A 22,918-nucleotide genomic window follows, 5' to 3' on the forward strand; every position below is an offset into this window, starting at 1 on the left:
AGAAATGGCTGTAAATTCAGATCTGGTTTTAGATATAAATGGTGCTGTCTTACTGGAAAAAAAAAAAGTATGTTTTTTTATGATATTACTCCAGAAGCTCTTATTACGGAACCAACAGCAACCTTAAGGAATGCCCATTCTCTGTTACGAATGTCCCTGGGACTTCACCCAGTGTCCTCAGCCCAGCTTAATGGTTTGGGTCTCCGGAAAACAACCGGCCTCGGGATGGTAAGAGCAGCACCATGTTCTTAAGAGCTTATTATTCATGTATGAACCATGATGCTGGACAAGGTCATTTTAAAATGGGCTCTCAAGCTCTCTCCCAAAGGTTGAAGCCAACAGAAGTGAGTCAGATTCAGGTTTTTACAGACTAAAAGGAGCCTTGTGCAGCTACACTGCTGCGTGTCCTCAGACCTGATCCACCCAACTACTCAGTGATGCCAGCGCATGCAGAATTCCACAGGACAAACTTGGTACGTGCGCAGCCATTTACTAAAATTCTTGTAACATGTGTTCAGCCTTCTAAAATAAATTGGAACCATACATAGAATTTTCTCCAGTTGTTCTAATACTCATAGTAACTATGCGCACAAATAGGCCAATTATGCTCAGTCCAGTAATTTTACAGCTGGTCTTTGCCAGCTTTTCTCAATTACTGTGCCATATCTTGTTTGGCTAACCTTCCTTTGTTTCTTCTTGTAAGATCTACTTTTATTGAATTTCAGAAACTACACTGAACATTACTTGCTTTATTGCAGGTAGTTTCAAGCAGAAAATAGAATGGTGCTGAGTTGTCTGGTGTTTCCTTTAAATAATGGATTCAACTCCAGCAAGATCTCTTAAATGGCTTAAAATTTTACCTTGTAGAAAACCACCACCTTATGTGATTAAAAATACTTTTTTAGTTTAGTCTAATTAGTAGTAAGCACCACATTTTCAGCACGTAGTACAGATGAAAATATTTTTTTTCCTAATTTTAAAATGATTACTTTTTCTCCAACCTAAGTTGGCTTGTTTCATATTGTTTGCCTCCTTTTGATTGCTTATGTTTATTACATTGCATACAGGAGGCGTTGGAGTTTTCACAAGCTTCAGTTTCTCTCAGATGTGCATCCAAATGCTGTGCTGTAAGAAATAAAGTTACTATAAGAACATCTTGAAGAATAGCTTAAGGCTTTAAGGCTACAAATCACCAAAGAAGAGGTTAAAGGTTCTGGATGAAATAATAAAGACCAAATAAATGGTCAGGTCCTACCAATTTAATGACTAAGTCAATCAGAAACCCTTTTGATATCTTAATAGTCATTTATACATAAAGCAACCAAAAATGTATACGAGATACTCCCTTTCCTTACTGCTGGCTTCTACCGCCTCTGCCAACTTCTACAGTGAGTGACATAAAGGATAAGATAGAGAATGCAGGTCTCCTCCCAGGAAAGTACATGTCATTATCCTTGGGTATCTGTTATAATATCTTAATATTGCTTATGAAATACGAGCAAAATATTCACAGTGTAAAAGAATGGATCCTGGTTTAAACAGGACCTTCACAGTCTAAATCAAACAGACTATATGATCAGACAGACCTGTGATATACCAGATTACATTTCTACAGCAAATTAGCTTTGATGTTTCTTTAGTAGAAAGAAAATGATTGTATAGATGGAGTCATTAAAAGACTTTATGGAGGAAATATGTTTCAAAGGAACGGATGGTGAAGAAAAATTTACAAGGAGTGAGAATGAATTTGCATCAAGAGGAGGAATGTGGAAAAAGCTGCAGAGTGAAAAAACTTGTGTTTAGAAGAAAGCAGTGAACATGGGCAGTGATATATTGGTTCTTATTACTCCCATTTTACTGTTTTTAACAGAAACCAATCTCTCTACAGACATGGAGACGTTTTCTGTCACAGTTTTGCTAAATTTTACAGAAACCAAGGAGGGATGAAAGAACAAAGAGTCTTTAGTGATTGGAAAGAGGTAAATTTAAAGTCAAGTCTGAGAAAAGAAAATGTGGAAGGGAAGCTGATTGATGAGTTAGATACTAGGTTGGTAAACTGGAGTCTAAGCTTCATTTTTCTGCAAGACCATAGGTTTTTGTGTGTGTGATCTTGGCTTAGTTTTTTGGGGATTGATCTGATAAATGGAGCTAAGTCCCAGACTCCTGATCCTGAAAAGCCTTGCTAAATCTAGGAGAAGTTAGCGTTTTTTAATCCTAAAGATCCCTGAGCTTTCAGGTTTGCTGACCTCTACATGCACAAGTTCTTCTAACGTTGACAGGACTAAGTAGCTTAGAATCTAAATCTGAACAAGATTCAGCAATTATACTTTTTTTATATATATATGTCAACATCTAGTGTACTCAAAGTACGTGCAACACAACAACTGCACAGGGTTCTGCACAAAACACTACCATTTTCTTTTGTGATCGGAAAGAAGAGGCAATTGGAGACCAAGTCTCCAGTTTTCCATGGTTTTGTCTGAACAGCCTGATTAGAATCATCTGCTCACTCTCTCTATGGCCAAATTACTAGTCAACAACATTTTGCACATCAGCGTGGCTTCACTGGAATAGGCAGATGATCCCGTCTTCCTAGAAAGAGCTATGCCTGGTGGTTAGAACATCTCTGTGGGAGGTGACTCTGACTTGTATGAAAAAAATTGAATCTTTCCCACTTCCTCCACAAGTGCCGTGACCACCAAACTGCTGTTAAGTCGATGCAGCTCCTACCACCTGCTCCTGTTGGGGGAAAAAAAAAGAAAAGCTTTGCCCAGCTTTTTTTGGAAAATGTGAGTTCCTATATTTAGTAGTGGTTTAAGCCTAAAGATACATTTTCTGAAAAGCATATCCCTACAGGTCTGAGAGGTAGAATTTAAGATATATTTCTTTTCTCAGTATTTCCTACAAGCTAGTGCTAGATAGCTGCACCTTTGGCTTTAAGTGGTTCCCTACGGGTGTGCTCACATCCTTAGATCGCACCTCGAGGTTCCAGTAATACCCAGGTGATGTACCCAGCAGTATGAGCCTACAGCAGCCCTAAAATCAGAGACACCTATTGAATCTGGCCCTTCGTTTCAGATATTAAAGTAAAACTGAAGTCAATAAAGGGGTCAGCAGTGGCAGAGGAGAAAGACATGGACAGCAGTATCCTTTGCCCCAATAACGTCCTTGGTAAAGCAAAAACATTTTTTCCCACTGGCCCAATAAAATTGCCTCAATCTGCTTCCTTGGGTGATCAATGCTCATCTGGAATTTTATCACTGTCCTTTTTAAAGGATAATTTAATTGTTTTATATTTATAGAGGCAAGGTAATAACCTTAGATTTACATAGAGCTAATTTCTTTCTTTGTGAGTGGGTTCTGTGAGATGTGAGCAATTAAGCTTCTGTGGGAGGATACAGGAAACATGATTAATGGATCAAAGAGACACCATCTAAGGGAAATGGGTATAATACCAAGGGAGATAATGCTCCATTTTGTAATAGTTATGCAAATATGCCAAATGTTAGAGAATTCAATTAATATTTGACAAATGGATTTTCTGTGATGCAGAGTAAACACATACTGGGGAAAAAATAAAGCTCTATTGCACTTTTTCTGTTCCCTTCCTCTTACGCAGGCTGGGTTGGCTGGTCAGGCACCTCATTCCACTGCAGGTGGCAAAGAACAGCTAGGCACGGATCAGTGCCAGACAGCAATATTGTTTGGATGAAAACGATTGACCAAGGTTAAATTTCATGCACACAAGGCCAATCGGTGCTTGTTAGCGTGCTTAGGTCTATTGCTCAGTCCTCTGCTAAAAGTTACATTTTATTGCACGTGAATGAAAAGTGGTTTAAGAAGGAGACAGACTTAGACAACGTTTATGCTCTTGATTTTCTTTTTGCACTTCTCTTTTCTTATCTGTAAAAGCAACATTAGTAGAAAAAAAACATAATCAAGTAAGAACGGAATGCCTGAACTAGCGGAAGACACTGGGCTGGTACTCAAAAAATCTGAGACTCAGTTACTGAAGTACAAAATGAGGTTAATACTAATGATATATATAAAGGCGATGACTCATTCTGATATTGTAATGATATGAGATGCACAAGTATCTAGATTTACTGAAAACATACGTTTCTTGTTTGTTTGCTAGCTTCCATACTGGATATGCTATTCTAATCTCTGTTCTAAAATACTCTGTTCCCTTACTAAAGATGTAATATGAAGTTTTGTTCTGAGAAATCCTGATCCAGAGAAGGAAGCCGTTTGAGAAGCATATTGAAGCAACTGAAGAGTTTCTGACCGTATAGACTGGGCCCTGAGGTAATGAAACATGGCAAGAGTTATGGAACTGAAGCTGTAACTACAAAACCCAAGTTTGTCCTTTAGTTGCAGCTGTGCTATAGGGCTATCAGGGCTATGCGCACCCAGAGCCCCTAAGTCATGAATCCCCTGGATGGTCTAGGAGCTCCCCGGCTACCCACCTGCATTGATGATTTAGATTGATTTGAAACAATGGACGGACATGAGACAAAGCGATTGACTGGACTTCCAACCACCTTCACAATTAAAAATTATAACTTTCACAGAAGCTCTCTGGGTAGGAATTTTGGACAGTTCTAGAGATTTCGCCAAACAGCCCCTGCTGTCCCTATATCAATTTATATGCTTAAGTGTGTTGATTAACATTCTGGGTGGATAATCTCCCTTACGTGGTTCTTGCTGCAGAATTGACCAAACTTTATACAGACATTTGTAAATAGGCAGTAGAAACTGTTCCTACATATGCAAAACCAGTCACATAGGACCTTTGTATGTACTTCTGACAGTCAGGAGATGTTTTGTATGGAGTTCAAAACAATCTCTAGGGATGGATCATATACGTGCTGGAGTGGCTGCAGAGCACCACAGGCCACTTAGATCTAAGAATTGAGCAAAACGGTGGTTTAAGAGGCTGGATCACATGATCCAGTTAAGATACCAGTGCAAGGACCCCTTGCAAAGGTGACTCCCATTGCCGTCTCGATAACAACCAACTATCCTGTTTGAGAGATATAACTTGCCATGCGAGCATTCCCTGTGCCAAGACCTCAAGAAGCTGTTTCTTTTTAGCCAACACTCTTGAGTGTCTGCAAAACAAATCCTGGGCTGTTAGGACATCCCATGCCTTGCAGTCAGGAGGAGTTCTAGGGACGTTCCTTCGGTGCCTAGAGACAAGAAGTTAGGAAAAACTTAAGAAATTAATCTTCAAGATCCTGTGTTCCTCAGAAAACCTACTCTTGGAGATGGCATGCTCCTACGTGAATTGGAAGCTCTCAATGTCCCAAATGAGGCTTCTGTTTATTGCTTTTTTCTGTGAAAGTAGGTGACTGTGAAAAAAGAAGTCTACCATGATGCAACAAGGAATGACTGGGTGAGCTATAAACTTAGATATCTATCACACAAGGATTGTGTCTTCTTCAGGGGGGGGCATGACAGCCAAGTTACCCTACTTAAAAGTGATACTACTGTTGTATTTTCAGTGGGGTTGCTTAGTGGTCAAAGCAGTTATCCCGGGCAGTGGAGATTTGGGGTTGATCCTTAGCCTGCAAATGACCTATCTCAGGCTAGGAAGGTCTCTTTGGAGCATGCCCTGTGCCAACTGGGCTGCTGTGCATCCAGGAATGAGACTGGAAAGAAAGCAGATAGGGCGGTACCAGGCTCTGGAGGCATGGAGAGAAAGATGAGGGGACCTGGAAACCAGGCAAAGATTGAATTCTTCTCTGCTGTGGTCTGAACTATCAATGCATTTTACTTTAGGTAATCACGAGATGAACGTTCAAAGCTAATGAAGGAGTTGAGAGACCAGGTTCGTCTTGTCCTTCAGCCATTGCATTCCTCTAGAAAGAATGAGCCATGCTCAGTTGGCCACTACGGTGAGGGGAAGGCTCTGTGCTGTGTATCCTGAGCGGGCAGAAGATCCAAAGTCCAGGAAAAGAGAAGTGCTCAAGACACGTGTTATCCTCAGGATTTTATACTGGCTGGCCACCAAGGCCTTGTGTGGCATTCTGGGCTACCCTGGAAAGTGTATAATTCTCTTCTTTGAGAATATGGACCTTACACGTGTAATTTCACTTCTTTGATTCACCCTGCTGAGACCAGACTTTGTGGTGCCTGTAAATAGTACATAAAAAGGCACTTTGGATCTCATCCTTGCATCATTTAAGTGTGCATTTTCCCTTTGCTTTTGACTGCAGGGGAGGATATGAGCCCTATTTTCTACTCGCAAGGCAGGCGTTCATTCATTTTGATTCACTACGGTCAAGTTACAAGAGCTTAAGAAAATCCTCATATCTTCTACTAAGCCATCAATTTAAATCAGAGATAATATATTTTAATAAACATTGATATTTTCCTGAGTTTATTATTTCTTTTAACAAGCAATTTTACTGTGATTTTTGAGTTATTGCCGCTAATAGATGACTTCCCTGTTGTCAGGGCTGATTCTATCTCAAAACGTATTAATCTAACCCACGTGTACGCTTTAGTTAAATGTATTTTGGCAGACATCCACCACTGTGGATGAACATCACCGAGTATTTTTCAAATTGGAAATAAAATTCCTAGTTTTATCATATGATTCTTTGCTATACAGTGTGCCCAATTAGATTTAATGAGCTCATTTTCAGGACAAGTTGACCAAACCAGTGCTATTGCTAATTTATAGAGGTTATAGTAAAAGTTACTTGATTCATTTCTTTCCTAAATTAAAACTTTCTAGGACATATTGTTGCTTCTTTTCCTTTTAGCATGTGAACATACAAAAGCCTGACTTTGGAAATGAAATATTTTCCCAGTGTGTAATATCCCGTGATTGTTGTAATATCTTCGTTTTTCCTTGCAAGTGTTTTGGCAACAAAGATAGGTCTAGCATATTCTTCTATCATGTTGATAAAACTAAGCTAAGGAGCATGACGACTGGGAACCAGTAGCAATGCAGCTATCATAGCATGCACTGAACAAGCCAGCTGGCAATCCTGTGTAAATACTTGGTAGCTGGTGCCCAAGCTCCTCCAGCTACGCTGCCAGCTGAAGAGTTCAGCGCAAAAACAGTCTTGGTTAATACAGAACTGGTTTAACAACGTTTTTCTGTGGAAAAATTATCTTACTGGACACAATCACGCTGGCTAGGGCAGAAAGAAGCTTCAGCCATTACTGTCTGAATTCCCTCGACCTTGTGAGGTGCACAAACCTGAGCTGGTCCACGCTGGAAAGCTGTGTACTGCAGACCTCATTCAAGAGATCATAATGGAACCCCCGGAAAGCTTAGAGCATGGAAAACAACACAGAGGAAGGACTTCCTTTGGCCTGCTTGTCACGGCAGCACTAGCGGAGTGGGTAACAAAGCAGAGTGGTAAGTTGTTAGTTGAAGATACAATGCAAAACGTCAGTGTTAACACACAGCCGAAGAGTGGTATTTGGAAAAAAAAAAGGAGTTCCAAACACACAAGACATTCATTCACAAGGAAGGGTTCTCTAACAAGCTGATGTTATTTTATGTGGTACTCTTCTGCCTTCCACCTTCCATCTAATGCCAGTGGAGAGATGATGGGAGCTGGTAGGCCAAAGTTCTCTTTCCAGTTGCGAGAGCAGGATGGGAGCAGCTCCGTGGGATGGATGCTGCTGGAAATGGCAGCCCCACTCCCGCCCTTCTCTTCCCTGCGCTCAGCCGCGTGGCTTCCTCCCACCTCATTCACCAGCCCATTTGTTTAGACAAGGCACTTGTCCGAGTGGGATCACTTTCCACAGCTGCAAAATGGGAATAATATACCCATTTTTGAAAAATGCATTGAGAACTAACAGCATGAACCTCAGAACAGGAGTGGAAATTACTGTTATTGCAGTTTTACTGGCCCCGACTTGCTTTGTGACAGTGTCCCAGGCCATGATTGCTTCATAAATTGCTAGTTCTGGGTTATTAAGAATTAAACAGCTACATTCCTGGTTACATTGGATAGACATATACTAAGGCTTTCATGCCTGGTATCCTTGCTACTTCTTGCAAAGACATTTCTCATTTATATACAGAAATAATGAGACAGACAAATATTAAAAGGATTGCCTGAAAGCTGCAGATCACTTCTGGCAATAACTATTTATCTGTCCACCATTTTGTTTGTGCATATTTTATTGTCTCTCAGTGTATGTATAACAACATATTACCTAACACAATCAAAGGTGCTTATTTTAAACTTGCAGCGCTCTCTGCACGAAACCAAGCAGCACAGTGGAGGACATATGCACATTTTACACTTAGTGATCTTTTGGTGTTAATTTATTTACATGCACCTGGTTGCTTTCCTAATAGAACAGACCACTCTTCCTTCCCTAATGAAAGCAGTCATGGGAAAAGTGCTTGAGGTGCTCTAATGAAAGTCAATATATTACAATGTGTCTTCAGCAGAGTGGGTTAAGCATGAATACCTTGTGTATTAACTGTTTCTTTCACCTGTACAGTACAAATTTTGCTCTAACAATGACAATGTGTTAGCATTTTACACAGTGAAGAGTCAACATTAACTAAATATCCTTGCCGTATCCCCTGAGAGAGGAGAATGTCATTAACCTCTTTTACAGATGAGGAAACAACATGGGATTAGCATTGTAACTCCATTGACTTCTGTGTCGTTATTCCAGATTTACCCCCGTAGAAGTAAGACTAACATTAGTCCTCAAAAGAATAAGCCATTTGCTCGTGGTTATCTAGTCACAAAGCTGCACACTCAGGATTAGAAACTGAAGACATCCACATTTCCTTTGCTGCTATAATAAGACTTCCTACTGAAACAGCATCTATAAACGTTTAGCTAGGATAATTTAAAAAAAAAATCCCACACCACCACAGAATCTTACATCGCTCTCCGATTTGTGTCTAGAAATAATTGCCCAGTGTCTAGAAAGGTCTGCATCCTATGGAAATAAATGAACAAGAATAAATTATTTTTGATGAACTTCCACTTGCCCAGAAATGTGGATGTTTTTCTGGGTAGATTTAATAGCAGCAAAGAATAATGGGCTTCCAAAGATTGCCAATGAGCAAAGAATGTAAGTTAAAAGCCTTTTTATATGCAAATACTTCATTATGTTTTGGGTTTTTCATCTTTCTTTTTTTTTATCTCTTTTTTTTTTTTTTTTTTTGAAAGCAAAAGCACAATGGGACATCAGTTATTTCAATTTACATATGAATACCCAGAATTCACTTTCCACTTGCAGTTATTCCAGAGTCCTGGTGGTACCTGTCAGCCTTTGAGGACTGGAGTAAAGTGGGAGTCTGCTGACTTCTCTAGACAGAGAACTCTGCGGAAATTAGGGGTCTACGCTATTTCTGCAAAAACAGAAAATCTTTTTGCAAGGTATGTGTTCCCTCCCAAGTAAGTGGTGGCAACAGCATTATTTCTGAGGAAATATGACTTGAAAACACAAATACAACTGTCATGTCTCCTAGTTAAACTATTTCTAATGTACCCGTTACAAAAATGCTTAGCTGTCGGTTATTCGCGCCGCAAGTCTGGGAACTAGAGCTGGAATTCAACCTTGCACAGAGGATTAGCACTGAGCTTCATGCGTGAACCCCACTCAGAACAAGGTTAAGTCCCACTCATTAGTCTCCATGCTCTGAGTGCCCCTTATGGGTTGAATAAATTCTTTACTGTGAGGGTGGTGAGGCACTGGAACAGGTTGCCCAGGGAAGTTGTGGATGCCCCATCCCTGGAAGTGTTCAAGACCAGGCTGGATGGGGCTTTGAGCAACCTGCTCTAGTGGGAGGTGTCCCTGCCCATGGCAGGGGGGTTGGAACTCGACGATCTTTGAGGTTCTTTCCATTCTAGGATTCTATGAAATATTTAAATACTTAAAATCTGAAAATCTAAATAGGAAATAAAACATTTGTTTCTTCCAAAATTGTTTTTCACACTGAAGTCATTCTGAAGGTAAGTGTATAAGAAAAACAATTATGTAAAATTCTGTGCAAGACCAATTTTGAGCCAGAAAATTAAATCCATTCAGATTTTAGCAGAACTCCAGAGACTGTAGTCCATTCCTAAAAATTTGCAGAGACAAGAATCAGAGGTTGAGAAAACCCTACTAATCTCAAAAATCAAAGGCAGCATTTTAAAAAGTATGGATTAATTACTTATAGTATTGTGTAAGTAACCATCACCGTTAAGATGCTAAAATATTCATTAATAATTGATATTCAAAATGGCAGGTCAATTTGCAAAGGGAATTTGGAAAATATTTATCACTGTTTTGTTACTTCCATTATCCATGAGTGCTGCTTTCTTTCTCAGAGATGCCTTTTTCTAATACAGCTTATCATCAGGTGCGATTTTCATCTGTCTCACACGGCAGCACTCGAATGCAGGAGAGATGCTGGCAAGTCCAACAGATTTTGTGTGGAAAACTTTTCCTTTGTAAACAGTAATAACAACCTTCCTGAACAATAAATTAGAAAGCCCGTGGATTTCACAGTTCTTGGACTGTATTAGCAAATAGTTGTGAAGGTTAATTCTATTTCATTGGCTGATGTTTCCTTATTTAAGGTAAGACATATTCACCTTTATTTTTAATTAACTGCACTAGTAAAACACATTGGGGTTTAGATGCTAAAAGCTGAGATACAGATAATGAGATACATTCCCCTTAGGGAAAATCTATGATTTACATATGGATCTGCAGTCTTATGTGGTGAGGATGTGTCCCCATCCCACTCTGTCCCTTCTCTGCCTTCTCCCCAACACTGGTCACAGAGCCACAGGGTGAAAGACTATTCTTTCTTAGGGTCGGTTTATCACTAGATCTGCAGTGTGAATAACTTACCCCGGAGTTACGTTCACCCACATTTCAAGCACTCAGCCTCCTGCTCAGCTTGCTTCCTTGCACAGGCTTGTCATAACATAAAACGGCAAGTCAGTCTGGGATATGACAGGATCAGACCAGTGCTTAACCAAGAGTACAGGCTTTTGATTCCTTCAGAATTGCACTCCCTTTGTTGTCCCTGTGGCTTTCAAAAGCACGGAGCAGGAACAGGGGAAAGTGCGTGCTGCCAAGGTGAGCTTACAAGATACACCTTACGGGTTCCTCACAAAACACAATGTAAAAGAGCACTTTACTTTGTAAAACGGCCACAAAAGTAGTTTGCACAACTACTACAGTAGCGGCCACATGAAAGCGCACAGTTATATGACTGCAAATGTGGTCCCAATCTCCTATCCCTCACCATTTATGCAAAATTTATTTGAGGACAAAAGATGGCTAGGAGTCTGAAACACTTCTAGGAATAAAGTAACGCTCCCAGTTCAGAAACAAGGATTTTCATGTTCCCTCTCTTCAGAGAGTTTTGTGGCCGCTGTGCCTCAAACCTTTGTGTCTCTGCCAGAAACCTTTTTTTCTGGGGACTTGAACCAACCAAACAAGGACTGCTCCAACTCCTTCTGCAGTCAATAGGAACAGCTCCAGTTGACTTCCGTCAGATTGGCTCAGGCCCTTAATCTCCTGGAACGTATTTCCATTCGAACAAGCAGCAGAAAAAGAGGGTGACATGAATCTATTTCCAAACAAAAGAGATTTACGGGCCAGTTGGAATTACAGCACATTTATTTTCTTTAAAGTTAATGAGCGGCATGATCCAATAATAATTGTATCTTATGCTTTTCATAAAGCTCTTAAGGCATTTCATAATCAATTAACAGCTCAAGCACGTCATCATTACAGAACATTTTGCAATAATCCATTAGGAATTAATGTAGAGTGAGCTTTCCATCATCACTGAACAAACCGCTACACAGCTAGGATCCACGCCAAGCAGACAGGCTTTGAATTTTCTAATGAAGATTATACATTCCCTGCAAGCATATTGCCAGGACTTTCTATCCGCCTCCTCCTCACCACCTGCGAATTTTTTTATGTTTAGCCATTTCTCTGTACCCTGGTAAGATTAATAAAACCCAGTGCCTCTGTGCTGCACTACCGTTAATTCAGACATTTAGGATAAGATGGATCACAGAAAGTGCAACATGGAGTAGTTATACTCCTGGATTGAGAACCAGTCCCTAGAGTGACTTCATGTATTTCTGAAGTTCTTCTTACTCTGATGTGAGTAAGACTGCCAAATAAACTTCTGCTGCCTCTTCTTAAATCTTGCTACTCCTCTATTTTTTCCAGTTAATAGTTCCGGACGTATCCCTTCCTCCTCAGATCAAACACAGCAAAGGGGGAGAAAGGGCCTCTGTAGGTTTCTCCCAGCAGCTGTCAGACCCAGCAATGAAGTGCCTGGTTCTCACAGGTGTTTTAGGGCAGCAGTAATTCAATCAGCCTCCTTAAAATTCCAGAGATAATGTCTGGGTCTGAAATCCAAGCTTGCACCTAAACAGCTCCCTCGCCTGGCAATAGCAGGCTATTCCCTCTCCACCGAAGGTGTTTGTGGCTTTCCACGATCATCATCTGCCCAGCAACAGTTCGTCCCTTCCCATCTGCAGCAACACTCTCATGTAAGCATCTTGCCCTGAGATCAGCAGCAGGAACTTACAGTACGATTTGCAAAGCAAAAAAAAAAAAAAAAAGAAAAAAAAAAGAAAAGAAAAAAAGCAAGCTGCTTCTTCAAAGCTTAAAACTCCTTTAGATGTCTGACATTGGGGCCCCCACACTGACAGCATCACACAGGATGTAACTTTTAAGCCGTTTAAGCCAGCCGTGGTTTTGCTTTACAAAGACAGCGCACAGTCTATTATTAATCTTTTGCATGAGAGACATGGCAGTTTCCCCACTGTTATGCCAGACAATATGGTTTGATTGCTTCTGCCTCCTGTCACGTCTCCAACTGGAAATGTGTAATACTAAATGAAGTGCGGCAAAACAGATAGGGACGTGCTGAGGTAGTTAAAACAATACTGGGGTAATTAAGGGTCAGTATCTACACTAGAAATAAAATAAGCCCACTGTTTGGATGGTTGGATTAACACTGCAGGATTGTAAGGCTACCCATGACACATACTCTCTACAAAGCAGAAGGAGAAAAATCATCTTAAAACTGGAAAGTTTGACACTAAATGTTGCTTACTGGGAACATTTAATTTATTTAAAGGTTTTCAGGAAAGATCTCCTCCAAGCGGAAAGAGGAATAGGAAATGGTTCTTGCAGCAGCCATAGCAGCAAGTTATATAGTGAGAGGCCACTCTGATTTTTTGCTAACATGTACTGCATCATTATTATGCGCTTAGACCTGTGGCAAACATAGCAATAACAAAGGAGACTGAATGCCAGTGGCAGGAAAAAACTAGAAAAAACTGACTACATAAAACATGAGGAATTCCTCCTGTGCGTGCCACATTTTTTTTTTTAAAGCCAAAAGCTCCTTCTTTCCCTGCACCAAAAAACGATGAAGTGCTGCCTAGAAGAGCGGTGCTGAGCCGGGAATTGCTCTTATTAATGCTATATCATGCAACTTCAAAAAACAACCTGCTTTGCTCCAGAAGGCACCAGAATCCAAGCAATGGAGAGAAGCTTACTGCTGGGTGTCTGATCCATAAGTCCCCCTCTTTTGCATCTCTTTTAGAGATTACATTTGCCCTCGGTACCCTGTAACCTTACAAGGATCCTTCCCCTCTGTGTCCAGCTGCACTTCTTTGACTATCAAAGAGAGTCATTAATTCCTGTCTTTAATTCTATATTTACAAAGTAACGATCCCTCTCCTTTCAGGAAGAAATACAGTCCATGCACAACTGTTAAGTTACACCCATAGCTGTGCAGTCTATGCAGTGAATGTGGGAAAAGGACAGAACCATAGAATCATAGAATCATCCAGGTTGGAAGAGACCCTTGGGATCATCGAGTCCAGCCATCTACCCTACACTACAAAGTTCTCCCCTATATCATATCCCCCAACACCACATCTAAACGTCTCTTAAACACATCCAGGGATGGTGACTCAACCACCTCCCTGGGCAGCCTATTCCAATGCCCGACCACTCTTTCTGTGAAAAATTCTTTCCTAATGTTCAGTCTAAACCTACCCTGCTGGAAGCCATTCCCTCTCGTTCTGTCATTAGTTACCTGTGCGAAGAGACCAGCATCAACCTCTCTACAGTGTCCTTTCAAGTAGTTGTAGAGAGTGATGAGGTCTCCCCTCAGCCTCCTCTTCCTCATACTAAACAGTCCCAGCTCCTTCAACCGCTCTTCATAAGATTTATTCTCCAGGCCCTTCACCAGCTCCATTGCCCTCCTCTGCACTCGCTCCAGCACCTCGGTATCTCTCTTGTATTGAGGTGCCCAAAACTGGACACAATACTCGAAGTGTGGCCTCACCAGTGCTGAGTACAGGGGCACAATCACCTCCCTACTTCTGCTGGGAAACATACATTCCCATTGGCTTCAGATGGGATATATAACCAATAAGGAAACAAAATCTCCTTCAAAAAGATCATGGAAAAATGAATTAAACAATTCCAAAAGATACATTGCCTCCTTTCTTTTCCTTCCTGCTAATCATGCCTTGTCTTGTATGCAGTTATCATCTCTTTTCAACGAGGGAGATATTCTCGCAGTGCAGCCTCACTCAAACTGAGAAACTTTATTTCCCAAAGTGAATGTATCAATTGAACCAACTCGTCAGCTGGAAATTACTGTGCATGAGCCAACCCCAGCTTTCAGTGTTGTCAACTGAATGATGCACATTGCTGACAAGCTCGACAAAACAGGCCATTTCACAGTTGTGAGCTGCAAAGTGATTGAGCCGATACAGATTTCCAGCAGTATCCTTCCCTAAGGAGCTACTGCTTCCCATTCCCCCCGTGACACAGCAAGTGTTAGGGATGCTCGACCCTCATTCCTTCTGCACGAAAGAAAAAATAATACAAAAAATACTGCAGTGATTATCTCTAAATAATGATTAACAACAGAGGAAGGCATATTAATATCAGCAGTGGTCTTGTGACTAGTGTACTACTCGGAGGCTGCTGAGATCAGGTTCAAGGCTCAGCTCCGCTGGGCCTGCTGGATGCTCCTGATAAGTATATAACCTAACAGCTCGCTGATAAGGATGCGAGTTTGAATGCAGCCCAGGACACAAGTGGCCCAGTTGCTTCTTTTGCCTTAAAGGTTTAAGCTTGTTTTCCCATTAAAGTGCTAGAATATCCAAGTTACAGAGCACTCGGAATGTCTCTCTGGGCCACCTCTGCTGAAGCTGTTCCACTCTGTGTAGAATAATTAATATTTCACAGGGTCCTGAGAAAGTATGGCCTGTAACTGAGTGATTAAGGTAGGAATCTGGAAAGGGGATGGGGTTACTTGTCTGTTTTCCAGTGAGTAGATGAGTTTTAATTTACTAAGTATGTGATTGAAAATTAAAGATGAATGCCAGGCAGGCAATGCACAAAGACTTAAATTTGGTCCTGACAGTGCTCAGAGACGAACTGCTGTGGTAACGGAGCATCTTTACCACTCACTTCTCCAAAGTCTATCACAATTGGATTCTGGTACCCTCTGAAGTGACTTCAAACTGTGACCAAGTGCATTACTCCAGGGTAATCCATATTTTTGTAGGATTAAATGCAAGCACACAGGTGTAGTGCAGTGGAGTGACTTCTAACTACAACTAAAGGAGAAGAGCCAGGCTACACGCTCCTTGGACGCAGAGGGTTGTGCAATCATTTAAATCAGCTCCCACTACATTGCTGGGCAACCAAGTCAGGATATGCCAAGTTTCAGTAGGTCCCTAAGATGAAGTGAAGCCTAATTCCAGTTGTTGTGTGGGTTTTTTTTAATGATCTTGACACATAACAGCAAAAATGATTCAATCTTCAGAAATTAGTAGAAGATTCCCATTGATTTCAGAGGGTCACAGAAATTACTCACTCCAAAGCAGCAGTCTTCACCTTTAAGAATCAGTGACAAACTAGACCAGTCACACTTTGCAATCTAAATAATTTTCTTTGGAAAGCTCCATTTCTACAGAAGTAGGGATTTGATGTGAAACTATGCATTTCAAAACAATTTCTATTAGGAAATAGTGAAAATCTTCCTCTTTCAGTATTCCCCAAATAAGAAATTATTAACTTCAAAAACTGTTTGCCATTTAGTGATGAAGGTCACATAAAAGAAATTTAAACTGAAAGAAAATATTTGGAACAGATTAAGGTAAAACATGAGAACTCATCTAAAATTAATTTATTTTTATTTAACAATTTAACAGAGACAATTCTCATCCCACTCATCTCCCTGCCCCTCAAAAAAAAAGGTGAAGAAGCTTTTCTCCCACTTGGAATAAGGAAAACTTCTTCCCACTGGGAATAAGAAGAGCTTATTTCAAGATTTTCACAGACTGAAAAAAACATTTCCCAGCCACCTCCACCAAATAGACTACTGTGTCTCAGAGCTGTAAATACAGTTTGCAGATCTTGTATCTGTTTTTTGTTTACAATGATGGTAAGATATCTGTATAGGTAAGTCAGGTTTTCCATGACAACAGTGTGTACTTCCACATTTCTAGCTAGTGGTGGTTCTTGAAAACACAAGAATAAGAGAATACAGAAAAAGAACCTTAGAGAAAAAAACAGCAAGAATCTAAAGAGGCAGAATTAGGTAATGCATAGAGTAGCTGAGCTTGTTCAAGGAGGTAATTTTATTAGTATTGACTCAGTGTAACCATCTCTCTTTCATAAATGAATGCTTTGCATGACTGGTTTTCTGTGAGTACAAATGCATTGGATTTTTTCTTGTTATTGAATTTTGTAGGAAAAAAACCCAACTACATAGATGGAGGTGAAGAGAACTAATCCCTAATATTTTATATGAGAGGAAGCATGAAACATACACAGCAGTAAATCCAAATGTAACTAGAGATTACTCGAACTACCAGAGTGCATAATCATGCTTATCTCCACTGGAAAAAGATCTGAAACCAGAACTCCCAATCTGAAGCCATCGGGAACGTACTATTTTCAACACCCCCACCCCTGACGGTGAGCTTCCACGTGGGTCCAGTTTCACAACAGAATTTCATGCCCACTTCACCTTTGTGAGATTGCTCCTGTAGTTCCCGCTTGTGCTGAGTGGCACCTGCTCATGCAGGTTATTAGACTGAAGGAGAAGGGGGTAAGAGGATCTCCCCCCTTCACTTCTCGCAAGAAAAGTACAATATGTATCTTTGCATTATAAATATAAAACCCTTGGGGAAAAAAAAAAGAAAGGTTATGAACTTGGCCTCTGGGATACACAGGAATGAAGTGATGAGAACTTCCACAGATATTAGATATTATATACACAGATACAATGTGGAGAAAGACTTTGGAATTGAGCCCAGAAAGAACTGCTGATACAAGACAGAGTTCCTTATGCTTCCCTTAAAATCTCAAAGTCTGATATTAATAAATAAAAAGGTTTTCAGGCTGGAATTAAACTTGCATAGTTTTATGAGGGACAGGTCTTTACTGCCTAGTTCAATTTGCATGAGAATATAACCCTCAGACTCTGTCCAAGCTTTTGAGAAATGTGCTAGTTGGAAAAGTCTTTATGGTCAAATGACAAACTCCTTTTCAGCAGCAGGTAAACAGGAACTGAGAATTCTCTTTTTTATCATGTTATATATGAAGATGTCGTACAGGGATATCATTAGTGATATTATTGCAACCACCTGATCCACAGCCAGAATCTACTCCACTCCTCCACCCAACTGTAAGCACAATCCCGCACAGAATCACAGAATGGTATGGGGTTGGAAGGGACCTCTGGAGATCACCTAGTCCAACCCCCCTGCCAAAGCAGGTCCAGCTAGAGCAGGTTGTGCAGGAACTTGTCCAGGCAGGTTTTGAATGTCTCCAGAGGTGAAGATGCCACCACCTCTCTGGGCTGCCTGTTCCACTGCTCTGTCACCCTCAAAGTAAAGAAGTTCCTCCTCATATTTAGATGGAACTTCCCATGTTCAAGTTTGTGCCCATTTCCTCTTGTCCTGTCACTGGGCACCACTGAAAAAAGACCGGCCCCATCCTCTTGACACCCACCCTTTAAGTATTTATAGGCATTGATCAGATCCCGCCTCAGTCTTCTCTTCTCTAGACTAAAAACACCCAAGTCCCTCAGCCTTTCCTCATTAAGAGTGATGCTCCAGGCCTCTAATCATCTTTGTAGTCCTCTCTAGTCCTCGACCCCTCCCATCTGACACAAACACGTATGTCCACTTTACGGTCCAAGCCTGACTGATCTCTCTTCCTAGGCCCAAAGCTGGCTTGGGAACCAGACAGCCAGTCTGGCATCTTCATCCTCTCTAGCCACCACTCCATGCAATCCAGCATCTCACATGTAATGGTTTTGGTGGAGGAAAAGATAAATAAAAGTACATATGTCCAGTACTGCCCAGGCAAGTGAGGGGGCAAGGAAGAGAAAACTTCCTAAGCAAGGCCACCAACATAACTCTGCTCACTATGCCATGACCCAAGAAGTGAGGAAATGCTTCACAGATTCATAGTTCCTGAGACCAAAAGGAACTGCAATGTCTCCAGCCCATAACCTCAGCACATGGGCTGTAAATTTCTTCCAGATTAATGCATATTTTGTAAAAAAAGATATTAACTCCTACTTTTAAAAAAACCTGTTCTAAGGATCTACCACCTCCTTGTTAAGGCACCCTACTGTTGAATTATTCTCACAGATCGCATTTTTATTTCAAGGTTGAATCTATCCCACTCTGACTTAAAGCTTTTGGATTTTGCAATGTCATCAAATGTGAAGGCCCATTACAAAGAATTATAGTGACATCTATGTCAAAAAAGCACAGGACCCATCTCTTTGCTAAACATGCTAAGCAAAAAGCTGGACAATACTGCTATGTGATCTTCTAATGTTATCTGGAGATAGCTACACTCCCTTTAATGACGTTATTTTACTTCCCCAGTCACTGTAAGGTGACCATCAGGGAAGCAGGAGAAAGCAGAAGGCTCCGTTATGTGCCAGAAAAAATTAAAGGACATGCTGTAAACAATATCTATGTGCCAAATGCCACTGGATCTTTCAACAGATCATTGAGCAGCCAACAGCTCCGGTCTGGAATTAGGATGATTGTTTAGAGAAAAAGCCCTCAACTGAATCAGCTGTTTGGGTATCTGGCTGCTGTGATTTAGGAAAAATAGAAAAGAGCTCACAGCCTTACTATGTTTATATACATAAGGGAGGCACTTGATCTGCTGAAAGTCATGGAACTGCACATTAACCTTTAAAACTAAAAGCTTTTTACACTTAAGTTTCTCCAAAACATTTTGTCCTCTAACACTGAAGATAACAGCAACAGAAGTAGTTGATGGTTGGTGTGAGAATCCCAAAGGAAGTGACAGTAGGTGTTTGCCAGTTAAGTATATCTTTATGTCAAAAAGAAAAAATAGAAAATGTCAAACTATACCTAAAAGTAACTACAAATGTGTAAACTAATAGAATTAATTTCACTTGATTCTTTAAAAGTCTCCACTCTTCCTGTAAATAGTCAGCTTCCTTCAATTCCTAAAAGATCAATAGGAGTCAAAAGCATTTAGTAACTTGCAGGAAGTTGCTCAGCACTACACCGTGGTGTTTGTAGTGCAGATTTTGAAAGTCTGGCTGGTATGACAGCTTCTTCAGAAAGGAAGACATCTTGAAGCAAGGAAAATCTTTTCTCGAGCGCACGTCTTCAGGGATTCACCATCAGTCATGTAACTGTTAATATATTTATGATGATTGAATGTGAAAATCTCATAGGTAGACATCAACTTTCAAAACAGTTGTGATTTAGAGAGCTGCAGGTGCTGCTTTTGTAAATTTCCTATAGTTCAGTGCCAAAAGAGGAGACAGCGTGAAAAATTATAAGCAGATCTACTAAAGCATTTATAGTCTGTACTGAAGAAAGCTTTGTCAATGTCCGTGACTTATCTTTCCACTTCTGTAAAACACGGTACAGATGTAACTGTCTAATCTGATTTTTAGTCACAATATTTAGCTACCTGAATGATAAAGTATAATGTAACACTATACATTTCTCCTCGTTCAGTCTTTTTCAGCTTTGGAACCGTGAGCCTTTGAAAGCAGATGACACGCTCAATTATTTTCAAGTAAATTTTTTATCTGTCATTTGATCACTTGTGACAGCGAATGAAATGTAAAAAGACTAAATGTGCACTACAGAATTAGCCTGCAAAATATAATAGTTATTGTAGTGTACCCAACATACAAAATGTAAATTATCTGTCAGAAGTTTCTGAATAGTATTTTTATGCTTTTCAGATAAGATCAGCCAAAGTTCTGGTGACATCACATTTCTACAATATCTTTCAGAATATTACACAACCTGTCCTGCTGAAAAAGGAAATGTGAAGTCCAAGAATCCTGCTGTAAACTCGAGTTCTAGGGAAACGGGATAGTGTCTGAGTGTGTTTTAGTCTTCGCTTCAAATGTTCATAGATCAGAATTTCTGCTTTTGCAAATCAATATAATTTCACTGACTTTAACGGAGCTGTGCCAAGTCAATAGCAGCAGATGAACCCAGTTCTTTGTTTTCTATCCCAATTCATATTTTCTTCTAAAGTTATTTTAGGCTCTACACCAAGCAAATGGTTGTGATTGTGAAACTGTTATCCAGGGTTCAGAAGAAAAGAATTGTGCAGGATGGTGACCGTCCAAACCCCCTCTTTTACCTTTACAATATGGACCATCTTTCTGTCTGAAAAACTTATCCCATAGTTTGTAAAGTCAGAAGAAAGCACTGTGATGATTTGCTCTGACTTTCTGTATGTACAGATGTCATCCCAATTTCTGGGCTCAATTCTTGTGTGAACTATAGCAATTTTTTTAGAAAAGCATCTTGTTTCAATTTAGACTTTACCAGTATTGACACTTCTTAACTCATACCAGATGTATATTACTCTATTTGCTTGCATGTTTTTTAATCTCATTCTTAGCGCGAATATGTTGAGCTCTAACTTTCACCTGGAATGCTGAAGAGCCTGTTCCCAAAGTCTTGTCCCCCACACAGGTACCTCCAGTTCACAGCCAATGCGCTCCTTAAAGCATTTCTTTGATACACTCATTCTCCCGCAGTTAGCTTGAGCTCCAAAGGTCTCCTCTCCAGAGGAGAAAGATACAACAGTCTCTGGGACAGCTCAGTGAGTGACATCTATCATGAAGTCATCTCTGAGAACACAGATTCAGAAACAGGTGGATTTCTCATTTTTCAGAGACTACCAAACTTCTTTCAGACAGTAATAACTAATGGTCACGTGTTCTGAGGTAGCTGCTGAGCTAGAAGAGGTGGCATTCATTATCCATCACCTCAGGTACCATTGTTACCAGGAGAAAAAAATTCTGGGCCTTATCTTTCAGTACTGAAATTACTCAGAGCTTGTCTTTGACTTCACTGGCAATGGAGAAGTCTCATAAGGTGGAATTCATCTCACCCAGCTTTAAATGCTTAAATTTTATCTACTTCTTAAGTACTTTTTTTAGTCTGTGAACATAAATAGGTACTTCCATGGCACATCCCTCCCATTCAAAACTTGACAGACAAATATCAGCTAGCTTGAGTGTTTCAGGTAACTGTAAGGGAGATTTCCATGTTAAATCTCTTTATTTGACATGAGAGAAAGAATACTCTGTGTCTGGGTTTGAGGTAGAACAAAACCAATTTTCTTCTTGGTAATTTTACTTTGCAGTTAAGTCTCTTCTAACTAACTGCACGCTCTGAAATGAACCTTAACCACACTCTGATGACACGATTCAGGGGACGTCCCACAGGAGTATGGCATCAACAGAGAATAAGGGAAAAAAGAGCCCAGAGTAAATCTGGAGAAAGTGTGGAACCAAAAAGAAATCAGAGAAAGGAAAAGGAGTTCTTGAAAGGTAAAGTCACCCGCAAAACCCAGACGTGGAACTGCACAGCGGTGGGAAAGATTTGCTGTAAGAGCCCTGTGGCTCTGGCACCCTTTGGAGAAGTTCAGAACTGCTGGAGTCTGTGCAAATCACAAATCCTGAGAGCCTTGGAAAGCAACATTTGTTTCTTATTATCAGGAAATATTTTGCCAGTTGGGCAAGATATCGTCTGGAAGGTTTTGCCACAGTAAGTCCTCAGAGAAGGAAAAAATCCTCCAGGGAAAGGCCCTTGTAGCGTATCCATATATGCATCCATACAATTACATTTTGTATTTGAACTTGTAACTACTACCACAGTTACTGCACTTCCATTACTTTTTCTCTTTCTCTCTGTACACACACGTATGTAAAAACATACGTATTTATTAGAAGACTAAGCTGCTACTGTCACAGAAGTAGGATACAACAAAAGGAAAAAATACTAAATTCAGTCATAGCTTTTCCCATCCTTTTTACTACATAAAAAAAATCTATAAATTCTGAGCAGGTTTAAGGGGAGATTACTGCACACTCATAGCTCAACCTGAAAATAATTTTTTCCTAGATTAAAAATAAAATAATAAAGATTATATTATAATCCTGGCAGATTTTTTACATCTACATCCAAAGGACATGCAGGTTTATTGAGGAACTGTGCAATGTCTTAAAATGTGAACCGAACCTTTTTCTGAGTTGCACTGCGGACTCCACTGCTGCAATCAATACTCCAAACAGCCCTATTTTTCTTGGACAACAAAACATACATATATCTGACATCTGAGGAAGCCAGGTGAATAAATCAATAGCTAAACAAAAATGCACTTAATCATATCTATTCTGGACAGAGGAAGACTGGAAAATCCTATATGGTCCAGGTATTGCCTTCTGCTTAAAGCTTAGAAATGAATCTGTGTTTCCTAAATGGCAATGTCCTGTTGCTAGAGCCTAGCTGAAGCTGGAGTGATTACAGCAGCAATTAACTGTGTGCCAGCCAGCATTAGATAGACCTACTGCTCAAACTTAAGTTCAGGTATA

General features: G+C 40.3%; 1 protein-coding gene across 1 annotated transcript in view; it reads right to left on the reverse strand.

The window, feature by feature from the left end:
• CEP295 (centrosomal protein 295) overlaps window positions 1–21,066 on the reverse strand; it is a 70,470-nt gene extending 49,404 nt beyond the window's left edge. The window contains exon 1 of the mRNA XM_074150197.1: window positions 21,016–21,066. Within this exon, the coding sequence (XP_074006298.1) occupies window positions 21,016–21,066 (51 nt within the window). The remainder of the gene's footprint in view (window positions 1–21,015) is intronic.
• Window positions 21,067–22,918: the final 1,852 nt, after the last annotated feature.

The sequence above is a fragment of the Numenius arquata genome, chromosome 1 (assembly GCF_964106895.1).
Source record: "Numenius arquata chromosome 1, bNumArq3.hap1.1, whole genome shotgun sequence".
In the NCBI taxonomy this organism is placed as follows: Eukaryota; Metazoa; Chordata; class Aves; order Charadriiformes; family Scolopacidae; genus Numenius; species Numenius arquata.